At 42.7% G+C, this 13502-nt stretch overlaps 1 protein-coding gene across 1 annotated transcript; it reads left to right on the forward strand.

Annotated features, from left to right (window-relative positions):
* Positions 1–2283: 2283 nt before the first annotated feature.
* On the forward strand, positions 2284–13447 carry LOC106610949 (thioredoxin-related transmembrane protein 1). Its single transcript, XM_014210654.2, has 8 exons — positions 2284–2551; positions 3066–3181; positions 3342–3387; positions 3488–3616; positions 11142–11187; positions 11291–11392; positions 12018–12081; positions 12179–13447. Exons 1-8 carry the CDS (start codon positions 2334–2336, stop codon positions 12298–12300), a joined length of 843 nt encoding a protein of 280 aa, XP_014066129.2. The 5' UTR covers positions 2284–2333; the 3' UTR covers positions 12301–13447.
* The last annotated feature ends 55 nt before the right edge of the window (positions 13448–13502 follow it).

A 13502-nucleotide genomic window follows, 5' to 3' on the forward strand; every position in this document is an offset into this window, starting at 1 on the left:
CCAGGACCCGGCGCCGAACAATGTAGGACCGTGCCTTTTCCTCCCACGACCCACACCTTTGGAACTCCCTTCCTGACAATCTCAGGGCTGTTCAGACTGTTGGGGCTTTTAAAGCAGGCCTTAAGACTCATCTTTATCGGCTGAACTACACTTCCTCCCGAGACTTTGATTGTTATTTTTATGATATGGTTATACACTGAGTATAGCAAACATTAGGAAGACCTTCCTAATATTGAGTTGTACCTACCCCCCTTTTGCTCTCAGAACAGCCTCAATTCATCTGGGCATGGACTCTACAAGGTGTTAAAAGCATTCCACAGGGATGCTGGCCCATGTTGACTCCAATGCTTCCCACAGTTGTGTCAAGTTGGCTGGATGTCCTTTAAGTGATGGACCATTCTTGATACACACGGGAAACTGTTGAACATGAAAAATCCAGCAGCGTTGTAGTTCTTTACACAAACCGGTGCGCCTGGCACCTACTACCATACCCCGATCAAAGGCACTTAAATATTTTGTCTTGCACATTCACCCTCTGAATGGCACACATACACAATCCATGTCTCAATTATCTCAAGGCTTAAAAATCCTTTAACCTGTCTTCTCCCCTTCATCTACACTGATTGAAGTAGATTTAACAAGTGACATCAATAAGGAATCATAGCTTTCACCTGGTTAGTCTTCTTACAATAACAGCAAGTATATTGGGCAGACGCTCTACAAAATGCACCCTGATTCGACCATCACAACGGCTCCAACTCAGATGCCTAGGCCACTCCCTGGCCAGCTCCCTCCCACACACTCAGACCTCGTGGCACCAATGGCTGTGCCATTTGATTGTGTTGGCACTCTACCCTACTGAGGTATGTTTCTGTACAATCCTTCCAAGTATATACATTTTATTAGCTGTTCTTTTACTTAGTATAACACATGGCTAAAGTAGCAGTGATATAAATAATGTATCTTTTTGTCCCGCAGGCCATTTGTCCAGAGTGGATTTTCCCATATCCATAAATGGATTTATTAGCATTTTAAAAGACAAAAAAATAAGAATATTTCAGAACATTGCCTGAGGCTGATGCCATGCAGGTGTTTGTACACATGCATATACACACACTTTCATTCAAATGCACACATGTGCACATACACAGACACACACACATGTAAATAGTGCCATACATGCACTCAAACATATTCAGTTGGCCTTGCTGTTATGATTTTTGTTGTCCTTGATGTCTTTTGTTTTTTGCATTGTTGTTTTCTGTTTTCCTTTGTCTTTTTTCTCTTTTGTTCATTTTGTTGGTTGTTGGTGCATGGGGGGGCGGGTGGGTCTTGGGGGTGGGGAATGGAATTATTTAATTTATCAATTTTTCTCTGGGGGGGGTCTTGGATGGTTGAGGGGCAGGTCTTGGGGAACTGTGGGGGGGATCTTGGAGTGCTGGTGGCCTGGCGGTTGGGAGCTTGGGCCGGTGGCTGATGGATTGCTGGTTCGTGTCCCCGTTTTTGGCCTTGTGGGAGTTCTGTCGACGTGCCCTTGAGCAGGGCGTTGACCCTGGTTGCTTCTGCGTGTCGCTCTGGAGGGAGTCTGTTAGATGACTAATGTGATGTAGTTGTTGAGCGGCTTCACTGCAAGTATATTGTATGTTTTAAATATTCAATTTTAAAAAAAGAACATTTCAGAATTGAAAGAATAATTTGGTGACAGTGAATAAAAAACTCAAGCATATCCCTCTCTCTGTCATGTTCACATTGTTTTGATATGTGTTCTATCATAATTTACATGCCCATTGTGTGTGCATTGCTATACATTACATACTGTACAGATCAGTGTATTTTATACATATCTTTCAAAAATATATTTAAAAACAACTAGCACTTCCCAAATGTACAAATATTTTTTTGTTTGGGGACAGACAGGCAGACACTGTAACTGTTTGCTCATATAAATTATAAAGTTACAAATCATTAGGGACAGGGTTATAGGGCCACTAATTTGTATTAAGGCCTTCTCATTCAGATTCCCATTAATCAACAGAGGGACACCTAAGTTTAATTTCACCATTTCCCATATGTGTGGCCATTCCTTTATGCTTTTTAGAATAGAGACACCAATAAAGGTTGGTTAATCATTTTTCACTACTTTTAGATCCATCTGTCTGCGGTATATCAGACCACCTTAAAAAAAACACACACACGCACGCACAAACATACACAAACATTGACACACGCACACACTTCAGGTTGTTAGATGAGTCGGTCGACCTTAAAAAAATCCCTGTTTCTGTTACTTCCGTGTTTAGCGTTCTAGGCAGTTTTCGTTTCGGAAAAGCAACATGGCGCAGCTGAAAACAAAACGTTCCTGTAAACTGTTATGTCAAACTAATTCACCTTCATGTAAATTATCATGTAGTCAGCTTTTCCAACCACTCCTCTCAATAATATTAGTCAGCTCCATCGCAAGTTCTGCTGTAGTAGAAACAGAGGCAGGCGTCCTGACAATAACAGATGCTAACTGGACGGTCACTATGGATGGCGAGTGGATGATAAAGTTGTGAGTACAGTACGAAGTCGGAGTGATGATCTGATGTATGCATGTTTGGCGGAAGAAGAAAACGGGAGGGGGGAAGGAGGAGATATATAATTGAAGCTATTAAGTGCCGAATAAGATTTTAGAGTAAAACTTTTGGTTTAGGTCCAGAGTGAGCGTATTCTATTCCAATAATTCAGATGGTTCATGTTGAAGCTGTTGGAACATTGCATGTGAAACTATGCTATCTTCAACCTATATATATCACGCCAACGTATTTTCCTGACGTTGAAACCAGGTTCATTTTCAGTTCTGAACGAAATGCTGGAAGGGGGGCTGGGTGAAAACATTTGGGAACCCTGCTCTACTGTACTGAACTATACTTTCTGTCCAAATAGTGAATCATAGACGTCTATGATTGATTCAGATTTGGTCAGATTTGGTTTTTAGAACACCTGACTTGTGCCCTGAACACCACCCACCTGTAGAATCTCCATAATGACCATAGACAAATGTGTGTGTGTGTGTGTGTGTATAGTGTTGCTCCCTGGTGCCCGGCATGTGCCCAGCTGAAGGAGCAGTGGGAGAGATTCTCCAGCCTGGCAGCAGCCATGGGGGTTTCTGTAGGAGAAGTGGACGTCACTGAACAGCCTGGTATGGAAATATTATGAAGTTGATCCTGTTGGCTCTTACTGTCCTCAATATTGTCTTCTCCCCGCTGTGTGAGATGCAATGCCATACCGAGTCTCCTTCTAACCACCCATCTCTCCTTTCTCTCGTGTGTGTGTGTGTGTGTGTGTTTCTTTTCTCTCAGGTCTCAGTGGACGGTTTTTGGTTACCACACTGCCAACCATTTTCCAGTTAGTATCTCAGTTAACCTCTGACCCTGTCCTTTGATCCATGACCTCTAACCTTTCTAACTCTGTATACAGTATTTATCTGTGTGTGTGTATTCTACAGTGTAAAGGAGGGTAGCGTGAGGAGGTATGTGTCTGTCCGTGAGGCGGAGGAGTTCCATGCGTATGTCTCTAACAGGAGGTGGGAGGAGGTGGAACCACTGCCTTCATGGAAGTCTCCTACTTCTCCTCTGTAAATATACACACCATATACAATACCAGTCGAAAGTTTGGACACACCTACTCATTCCAGGGTTTCATTTTTTTTTAAACTATTTTCTACATTGTAGAATACTAGTGAAGACATCAAAACTATGAAATAACACATATGGAATCATGTAGTAACCAACTAGCTTCATGAGGAATGTTTTCCAACAGTCTTGAAGGAGTTCCCACATATGCTGAGCGCTTGTTGGCTGCTTTTCCTTCACTCTGCGGTCCGACTCATCCCCAAAGCACCATCACACCTCCTCAATGCTTCACGGTGGGAACCACACATGCAGAGATCATCCGTTCACCTACTCTGTGTCTCACAAAGACACGGCGGTTGGAACCAAAAATCTCAAATTTGGACTCAGACCAAAAGACAGATTTCCACCGGTCTAATGTCCAATCCTTGTGTTTCTTGGCCCAAGCAAGTCTCTTCTTATTATTGGTATCGTTTAGTAGTGGTTTCTTTGCAGCAATTCGACCATGAAGGCCTGATTCACTCAGTCTCCTCTGAACAGTTGATGTTGAGATGTGTCTGTTTCCAGGGTTGGGTAGGTTACTTTCTAAATGTAATCTGTTACAGTTACTAGTTACCTGTCCAAAATTGTAGTCAGTAACATAATTTTTGGATTACCCAAACTCAGTAACGTAATCTAATTACATTCCGTTACATTTAGATTTATTTCCCCTTAAGAGGCATTAGAAGACAAAAATGTATGTTACCAATTGAATGACATCTATTGCAGGATAAATCAATGTTTAAGTTTACATAGTTGTCCATATATGGATGTTAAAATGTACTTTAAGGGTTGGTTTACATTTACAATGTTTACAAACATTGGGATAAAACAAGCTTATATTGTGTTCTGATGGAGTATGACAGTTGAACTAAGCTCATGAGGGATTTATAAGTTATACAGTTGAAGTCAGAAGTTTACATACACATTAGCCAAATACATTTAAACTCAGTTTTTCACAATTCCTGACATTTAATCTTAGTAAAATTTCCCTGTCTTAGGTCAGTTAGGATCAACACTTAATTTAAGAGTGTGAAATGTCAGAATAATAGTAGAGAGAATTATTTATTTCAGCTTTTATTTCTTTCATCACATTCCCAGTGGGTCAGAAGTTTACATATCCTCAATTAGTATTTGAAAGCATTACCTTTAAATTGTTTAACTTGGGTAAAACGTTTCAGGTAGCCTTCCACAAGCTTCCCACAATAAGTTGGGTGAATTTTGGCCCATTCCTCCTGACAGAGCTAGTGTAACTGAGTCAGGTTTTTAGGCCTCCTTGCTCGCACACGCTTTTTCAGTTCTGCCCACAAATTTTCTATGGGATTGAGGTCAGGGCTTTGTGATGGCCACTCCAATACCTTGACTTTGTTCTCCTTAAACCATTTTGCCACAACTTTAGGGTCATTGTCCATTTGGAAGACCCATTTGCGACCAAGCTTTAACTTCCTGACTGATGTCTTGAGATGTTGCTTCAATATATCCACATCGTTTTCCTCCCTCATGATGCAATCTATTTTGTGAAGTGCACCAGTCCCTCCTGCAGCAAAGCACCCCCATAACATGATGCTGCCACCCCCGTGCTTCACGGTTGGGATGGTGTTCTTTGGCTTGCAAGCCTCCCCCTTTTTCCTCCAAACATAACAATGGTCATTATGGCCAAACAGTTCTATTTTTGTTTCATCAGACCAGAGGACATTTCTCCAAAAAGTACTGTCTTTGTCCCCATGTGCAGTTGCAAACCGTAGTATGGCTTTTTTATGGCGGTTTTGGAGCAGTGACTTCTTCCTTGCTGAGCAGCCTTTCAGGTTATGTCTATATAGGACTCGATTTACTGTGAATATAGATACTTTTGTACCCGTTTCCTCCGGCATCTTCACAAGGTCCTTTGCTGTTGTTCTGGGATTGATTAGCACTTTTCGCACCAAAGTACGTTCATCTATAGGAGACGCGTCTCCTTCCTGAGCGGTATGACGGCTGCGTGGTCCCATGGTGTTTATACTTGCGTACTATTGTTTGTACAGATGAACGTGGTACCTTCAGGCATTTGCAAATTGCTCCCAAGGATGAATTTGTGGAGATCTACAATTATTTTCTGAGGTCTTGGCTGATTTCTTTTGATTTTCCCATGATGTCAAGCAAAGAGGCACTGATTTTGAAGGTAGGCCTTGAAATACATCCACAGGTACACCTCCAATTGACTCAAATTATGTCAATTAGCCTATCAGAAGCTTCTAAAGCCATGACATCATTTTCTGGAATTTTCCAAGCTGTTTAAAGGTACAGTCAACTTAGTGTATGTAAACTTCTGACCCACTGGAATTGTGATACAGTGAATTAAAAGTGAAATAATCTGTCTGTAAACAATTGTTGGAAAAATGACTTGTTTCATGCACAAAGTAGATGTCCTAACCGACCGTCCAAAACTGTAGTTTGTTAACAAGACATTTGTGGAGTGGTTGAAAAACGAGTTTTAATGACTCCAACCTAAGTGTATGTAAACTTCCGACTTCAACTGTATTCTTCAAGAGTCAATTGATATAATTTATAAATCCAGAAATGGATGTAGCAACTACAGATTGCCCCTTTACGTCTATCAAAGGTGTGCAAGTTTGAGCATGTGTCCATTAGGTTAGATTGAGCAATAAAAGCCCCACTTTTATTCCATAGGCTGGGATCCGCACTATGCAGCGGTTGCAAGAGTGCATTTTTCACTGGCTGTCTGTCCACTGGTTTCAAAAACAATGATTAACAGGCAGCTTAAACTTCTTGAATTCAACGATTATTGGGTTGAAATACACATTTAGATTTATGAACAACCATCCACAACAACCGCAAATAGCTAAATGAGAGAGCAGCAGTGTGATTCACATCAATGCGCTATGTAGATATCGATAATAAGTTATATCCGTATCGCCGTAGACTACATTATTACTGTCATCTTTACCTCCAAGCGTTTATTCAAGTTGGATAATATTTTGATGCCGACAGCAGTCGCACCATTGGAAGACAGCTTGGACTGTAGCCTGCAAAAGCCTATTCCTGCTCTTTTCCCGCGATCCAGCAAACACATTTAGTGTATCATCACAGTGGTCTCTGACTTGTGGTCAGACTCGCTCATGTGCAACAAACTTAAACTTGTGCCTTTTTTCCATGCTGATTTGAATGTCATTGAGATAACAGAGAAGTGTCTTAGATTTATTTTCACAAACATCTTTCCTGAATTTAAAAGTAATCATCTAGTTTTTCAAAAGTATCTATAATCTGATTAGAATATTTTTTGCTGGTAGCGTAACTGATTACATGTAATCCATTACTCCCCAATCCTGTCTGTTACTTGAACTCTGTGAAGCATTTATTTGGGCTGAGGTGCAGATAACTCTAATGAACTTATCCTCTGCAGCAGAGGTAACTCTGGGTCTTCCTTTCCTGTGGTGGTCCTCATGAGAGCCAGTTTCATCATAGCGCTTAATGGTTTTTGTGACTGCACTTGAAGAAACTTTCAAAGTTCTCAACATTTTCCAGATTGACTGACCTTCATATCTTAAAGTAATGATGGACTGTAGTTTCTCTTTGCTTATTTGAGCTGTTCTTGCCATAATATGGACTTGGTCTTTTACCAAATAGGGCTATCTTCTGTATACCACCCCTACCTTGTCAAAACACAACTGATTGGCTCAAACGCATTAAGAAGGAAAGAAATTCCACAAATGTACTTTTAACAAGGCACACCTGTTAATTGAAATGCATTCAAATCAAATTAAATGTATTTGTCACATACACATGGTTAGCAGGTGTTAATGCAAGTGTAGCGAAATGCTGGTGCTTCTAGTTCCGACCATGCAGTAATATATAACAAGTAATCTAACCTAACAATTTCACAACAACTACCTTATACACACAAGTGTAAAGGAATAAATACGAATATGTACATACAAATATATAAATGAGTGATGGCCGAACGGCATAGGCAAGATGCAGTAGATAGTATAGAGTACAGTATATACATATGAGATGAGTAGTGTAGGGTATGTAAGCATTATATAAAGTGGTATAGTTTAAAGTGACTAGTGATACATTTAATTACATCAGATGGCAAGATGCAGTAGATGGTATAGCGTACAATATATACATAAGAGATGAGTAATGTAGGGTAAGTAAACATTATATAATATAAAGTGGCTAGTGATAAATTGATTACATCAATTTTACCATTATTAAAGTGGGTGGAGTTGAGTCAGTATGTTGGCAGCAGCCACTCAATGTTAGTGATGGCTGTTTAACAGTCTGATGGCCTTGAGATAGAAGCTGTTTTTCAGTCTCTCGGTCCCCGCTTTGATGCACCTGTACTGACCTCGCCTTCTGGATGATAGCGGGGTGAACAGGCAGTGGCTCGGGAGGTTGTTGTCCTTGAAGATCTTTTTGGCCTTCCTGTGACATCGGGTGGTGTAGGTGTCCTGGAGGGCAGGTAGTTTGCACCCGGTGATGCGTTGTGCAGACCTCACTACCCTCTGGAGAGCCTTCCGGTTATGGGCGGAGCAGTTGCCGTACCAGGCGGTGACACAGCCCGACAGGATGCTCTCGATTGTGCATTTGTAAAAGTTTGAGTGTTTTTGGTGACAAGCCGAATTTCTTCAGCCTCCTGAGGTTGAAGAGGCGCAGCCGTGCCTTCTTCACCACGCTGTCTGTGTGGGTGGACCATTTCAGTTTGTCTGTGATGTGTACGCCGAGGAACTTAAAACTTTCCACCTTCTCCACTACTGTCCCATCAATGTAGATAGGGGGCTGCTCCCTCTGCTGTTTCCTGAAGTCCACGATCATCTCCTTTGTTTTGTTGACATTGAGTGTGAGGTTATTTTCCTGACACCACACTCTGAGGGCCCTCACCTCCTCCCTGTAGGCCGTCTCGTCATTGTTGGTAATCAAGCCTACCACTGTAGTGTCGTCTGCAAACTTGATGATTGAGTTGGAGGCGTGCATGGCCACACAGTTGTGGGTGAACAGGGAGTACAGTAGAGGGCTGAGAACGCACCCTTGTGGGGACCCAGTGTTGAAGATCAGCGGGGTGGAGATGTTGTTACCTACCCTCGCCACCTGGGGGCGGCCCGTCAGGAAGTCCAGGACCCAGTTGCACAGGGCGGGGTTGAGACCCAGGGTCTCGAGCTTAATGACGAGTTTGGAGAGTACTATGGTGTTAAATGCTGAGCTGTAATCGATGAACAGCATTCTTCCATAGGTATTGCAGTGTGATGACGATTGCGTCGTCTGTGGACCTATTGTGGCGGTAAGCAAATTGGAGTGGGTCTAGGGTGTCGGGTAGGGTGGAGGTGATATGGTCCTTGACTAGTCTCTCAAAGCACGTCATGATGACGGAGGTGAGTGCTACGGGGCGATAGTCATTTAGCTCAGTTACCTTAGCTTTCTTGGGAACAGCAGACTGGGATAAGGATTGATTGAATATGTCTGTAAACACACCAGCCAGCTGGTCTGCGCATGCTCTGAGGACGCGGCCGGGGATTTCGTCTGGGCCTGCAGCCTTGCGAGGGTTAACACGCTTAAATGTTTTACTCACGTTGGGTACAGTGAAGGAGAGCCCGCAGGTTTTGGTAGCGGGCCGTGTCAGTGGCACTGTACTGTCCTCAAAGCGAGCAAAAAAGTTGTTTAGTCTGTCTGGGAGCAAGGCATCGTGATCCGCGACGGGGCTGGTTTTCCTTTTGTAGTCCGTGATTGATTGTAGACCCTGCCACATACCTCTCGTGTCTGAGCCGTTGAATTGCGACTCCACTTTGTCTCTATACTGACGCTTAGCTTGTTTGATTGCCTTGCGGAGGGAACAGCTAAACTGTTTGTATTCGGTCATGTTTCCGGTCACCTTGCCCTGATTAAAAGCAGTGGTTCGCGCGTTTAGTTTTGCGCGAATGCTGCCATCAATCCACTGTTTCTGGTTGGGGAATGTTTTAATAGACGCTGTGGGTACAACATCACCGATGCACTTGTTAATGAACTCACACACCGAATGAGCGTATTCGTCAATGTTGTTGTTCGACGCAATGCGGAACATATCCCAGTCCACGTGATCGAAGCAATCTTGAAGCGTGGAATCCGATTGGTCGGACCAGCGTTGAACAGACCTGAGGGCGGGAGCTTCCTGTTTTAGTTTCTGTCTATCGGCTGGGAGCAACAAAATGGAGTCGTGGTCAGCTTTTCCGAAGGGAGGGCGGGGGAGGGCCTTATATGCATCGCGGAAGTTAGAATAACAATGATCCAGGGTTTTGCTACCCCTGGTAGCACAATCGATATGCTGATAGAATTTGGGGAGCCTTGTTTTCAGATTAGCCTTGTTAAAACCCCGGCTACAATAAATGCAGCCTCAGGATATGTGGTTTCCAGTTTACATAGAGTCCAATGAAGTTCTTTCAGGGCCGTCGATGTATCTGCTTGGGGGGGATATACACGACTGTGATTATGATCGAAGAGAATTCTCTTGGTAGATAATGCGGTCGGCATTTGATAGTGAGAAATTCTAAGTCAGGTGAACAAAAGGACTTGAGTTCCTGTATATTGTTATGATCACACCACGTCTCGTTAATCATAAGGCATACACCCCCGCCCACCAGAGAGATGCTTGTTTCTGTCGGCGCGATGCGTGAAGAAACCAGGTGGCTGTACCGACTCAGATAGCGTGTCTCGAGTGAGCCATGTTTCCGTGAAACAAAGAATGTTACAGTCTCGGATGTCTCTCTGGAATGCTACCCTTGCTCGGATTTCGTCTACCTTGTTGTCAAGAGACTGGACATTGGCAAGTAGTATGCTCGGGAGCAGTGCTCGATGTGCCCGTCTACGGAGCCTGACCAGAAGACCGCTCCGTCTGCCCCTTCTTCTACGGCGTCGTTGTTTTGGGTCGCCGGCTGGGATCCGATCCATTGTCCTGGGTGGTAGGCCAAACAGAGGATCCGCTTCTGGAAAGTCGTATTCCTGGTCGTAATGTTGGTGAGTTGACGTTGCTCTTATATCCAATTGTTCCTCCCGGCTGTATGTAATAAAACCTAAGATTTCCTGGGGTAACAATGTAAGAAATAATACATAAAAAAACAAAATACTGCATAGTTTCCTAGGAACGCGAAGCGAGGCGGCCATCTCTGTCGCCGCCGGAAGTAACAGGTGACTACCTCATGAAGCTGGTTGAGATAATGCCAAGAGTGTCCAAAGCTTTCATCAAGGCAAAGGGACTTTGAAGAATCTCAAAATATATTTTGATTTGTTAACACTTTTTTGGTTACTACATGATTCCATATGTGTTATTTCATAGTTTTGATGTCTTCACTATTATTCTACAATGTAGAAAATAGTAAATATAAAGAAAAACCCTGGAATGAGTAGATGTGTCTAAACTTTTGACTGGTACTGTATATTATACATAAACGTGGAATTCGTCTTCTCTTCTGTAAATATATTCTGACCTTACCTCTGACTTTGTGGATCTCCTCCCTCCAGGATGAGCTGCATGGCCGGACTCTTCAGGCTTTCACTGTGGATCCGGGTGAGACCAAATCTCTCTCTCACACACACACACAGAGAGAAAATGGTGTAAACGATCCACACTCACTCAGAATCGGTGTGTGTGTGTGTGTGTGCGTGTGTAGTGGACTCATGGGTATCTGACGGGGGATTTGGGCATGCCGGTGTGGGGCTCCTACCTCTCTTTTGCCATGGCAACACTTGTCACTGGGCTGCTGATGGGACTGGTGAGTTACACACGAATAATAATTTCACTATATTATTGTATTACTACTAAACCATTAATAAACACAAAACACTATTTTTATGTCACACAAATGCTTTTGAAGGGTACTGAACATGTTGAGTATGTCATTGTTCTGAGAAAGATGCCAAATCGTCTCTCTCTTACAGCCTGCTAGAGTACGTAGACACACAAAACACACACTTCAATGAGTTTCTCTGCAGTGAAATGTGATCTTATGTAAGAGTGGGAGTGGGAGGATGGCTTGGTAGAGTAGACTGGAGAGGCAGCAGGAGGACAGATGTGCAGGAGGACAGATGTGTGGGGTGCCCTCAGCTACTCTTGTGTAACCAGCTGCATTCTACTTAAAGTTTGGAACTCAACTCCTGCCTACACTGACATTAACCTCTTAACTAATTTAAACTACCTTCATTCTAAACTAGATTATTAACTATAGTTGTCTTTATTTTAGTTTGACCCTGTCTAACTTCTCTGATCCTGTCTCAACTCTCCCCTCCACTCAACAGAGCTGCTTTAAACTCTTGTCTCTCTGTCTGTCTGTCTCTGTGTGTCTGTCTGTGGTGTCTGTCTGTGTGTCTGTGTGTCTGTCTGTCTGTGTGTCTGGGTAGGTGCTGGTCCTGGTTGCAGATTGCCTCTGTCCTTCCCGACAGAAGCGGAAAGAGGAGAGAGCAGGTGAGAGGATGATCCCACAGAACAAAGCACGTATGCACATACACACACAAAGACAGTGTGTTATTAGTGCTCTACAGCGTGTGTTTGTTTCGAGCAGGAGTGTGTGTGAGTATGGCGGAGAAGAGGCAAGCGTCGGAGACAGATGAGGGTGAGGGGTCTAACGAGGAGGAGCCGGAGACACTGAGACAGAGGAGAGGACAGGCAAAACCTACCTCCTAACCAGTGGTTGGAACCTAAATTATTTTCCAATCGTTTCGTTCGGAACAGAACCATTATTTTTTTTCGTTACATTCCACTGTTTTCTGACCAACAAAATAAAGTTCTGAAAAAGGTTCAAACCAAATAAAAGTAACAGTTTATATTGTTCCTTTCTGGTCCTTTTTAAACCTCTGAAATTGTAAAAAAAAAAATAATAATAATTTGCTCGACATTAAATTACTTCACCAATCATGCAGTGCAGATAGAGCAGCTTGATATGGAGCAGGCAAGCTGTAGCTCAGTGAGTTGTTTACGTGCAGCTGAAATTTTGCGGGTGGAGGAGGAAGCTTGGCTTAAAGCGCTGGGCATCTTGTTATGACATGCATTATCTGAATTAGGCCCACAGAATTATACCTACGGAGGAGCGGCTTCTTTGGAGGAACTTTGAATGTCTTTGAACTTCAGAGAAGGCTTAACATTGAACCAAAACTAGCTATAACTAGCTAATGAGCTTGTGTGTGCAGAGTGGCACCAGAATTAAAAATACATCTTACCTTTTTGTAGTTAATAAATACAATGTGAAATGTGATAACTACAGTATCCTAACTAGCATTGAAAAAGTTAATCCATTCTTCTCTAATTAAGAATCTCTTTCCCTATCTTCTGAATCACGCTTGTAACGTCAGTAGGTTACAGCTATGCTTCGGGGGGTTCTGATTCTGTTCCTTAGAAAATGTAGTTATTGTCCGGTTTTCTGTTCTGTTCCCTGAACCGGTTCCAAGGGAAATGTTCCCTTCAGACAGGACGACAAAGACAACAATTTATGCTGAACAAAAAGAGTGATTTGACGAATGCTTGTCATGTGTTTTTCCATGTGTGTATGGGGGGGGGTCTGGAAGGGTTCACTTTCCTATTTTCGTCCACTTTTTTCTTTTTATAACGTTGTCCAATATTCTATGATTATCACAATATAAACTTTATTTTCTTCGATTTGAAATAGTTTTCTATTGTTAAGACTGCCATATGCATTCATACCGTTTGAGCTAGGTATGATTCTATTATTGATGGATGACTATGATAATGACTGAGTGTTGTTGCCATGTGAGGAGGCCCCTCCATCCTTGATAATGGATCATTTAATCACCAAAATAAACATTTTTATACAAAGGCCTCTTTACTGTCTAGTTATGGTGCCCATCTCCTGTCTGTGCTGTGTGGACAGT

The sequence above is a fragment of the Salmo salar genome, chromosome ssa09 (genome assembly GCF_905237065.1).
Source record: "Salmo salar chromosome ssa09, Ssal_v3.1, whole genome shotgun sequence".
Taxonomy (NCBI): domain Eukaryota; kingdom Metazoa; phylum Chordata; class Actinopteri; order Salmoniformes; family Salmonidae; genus Salmo; species Salmo salar.

What these genes read in the sequence shown, in the direction of transcription:
- LOC106610949 (XM_014210654.2), top strand. Translation starts at nt 2,334, where the DNA reads ATGGCGCAGCTGAAAACAAAACGTTCCTGTAAACTGTTATGTCAAACT. An exon ending in AAGTCTCCTACTTCTCCTCT is followed by an intron (nt 3,617 to 11,141) that starts GTAAATATACAC and finishes TCCTCCCTCCAG; the next exon opens with GATGAGCTGCATGGCCGGAC. An exon ending in GCGGAAAGAGGAGAGAGCAG is followed by an intron (nt 12,082 to 12,178) that starts GTGAGAGGATGA and finishes TGTTTCGAGCAG; the next exon opens with GAGTGTGTGTGAGTATGGCG.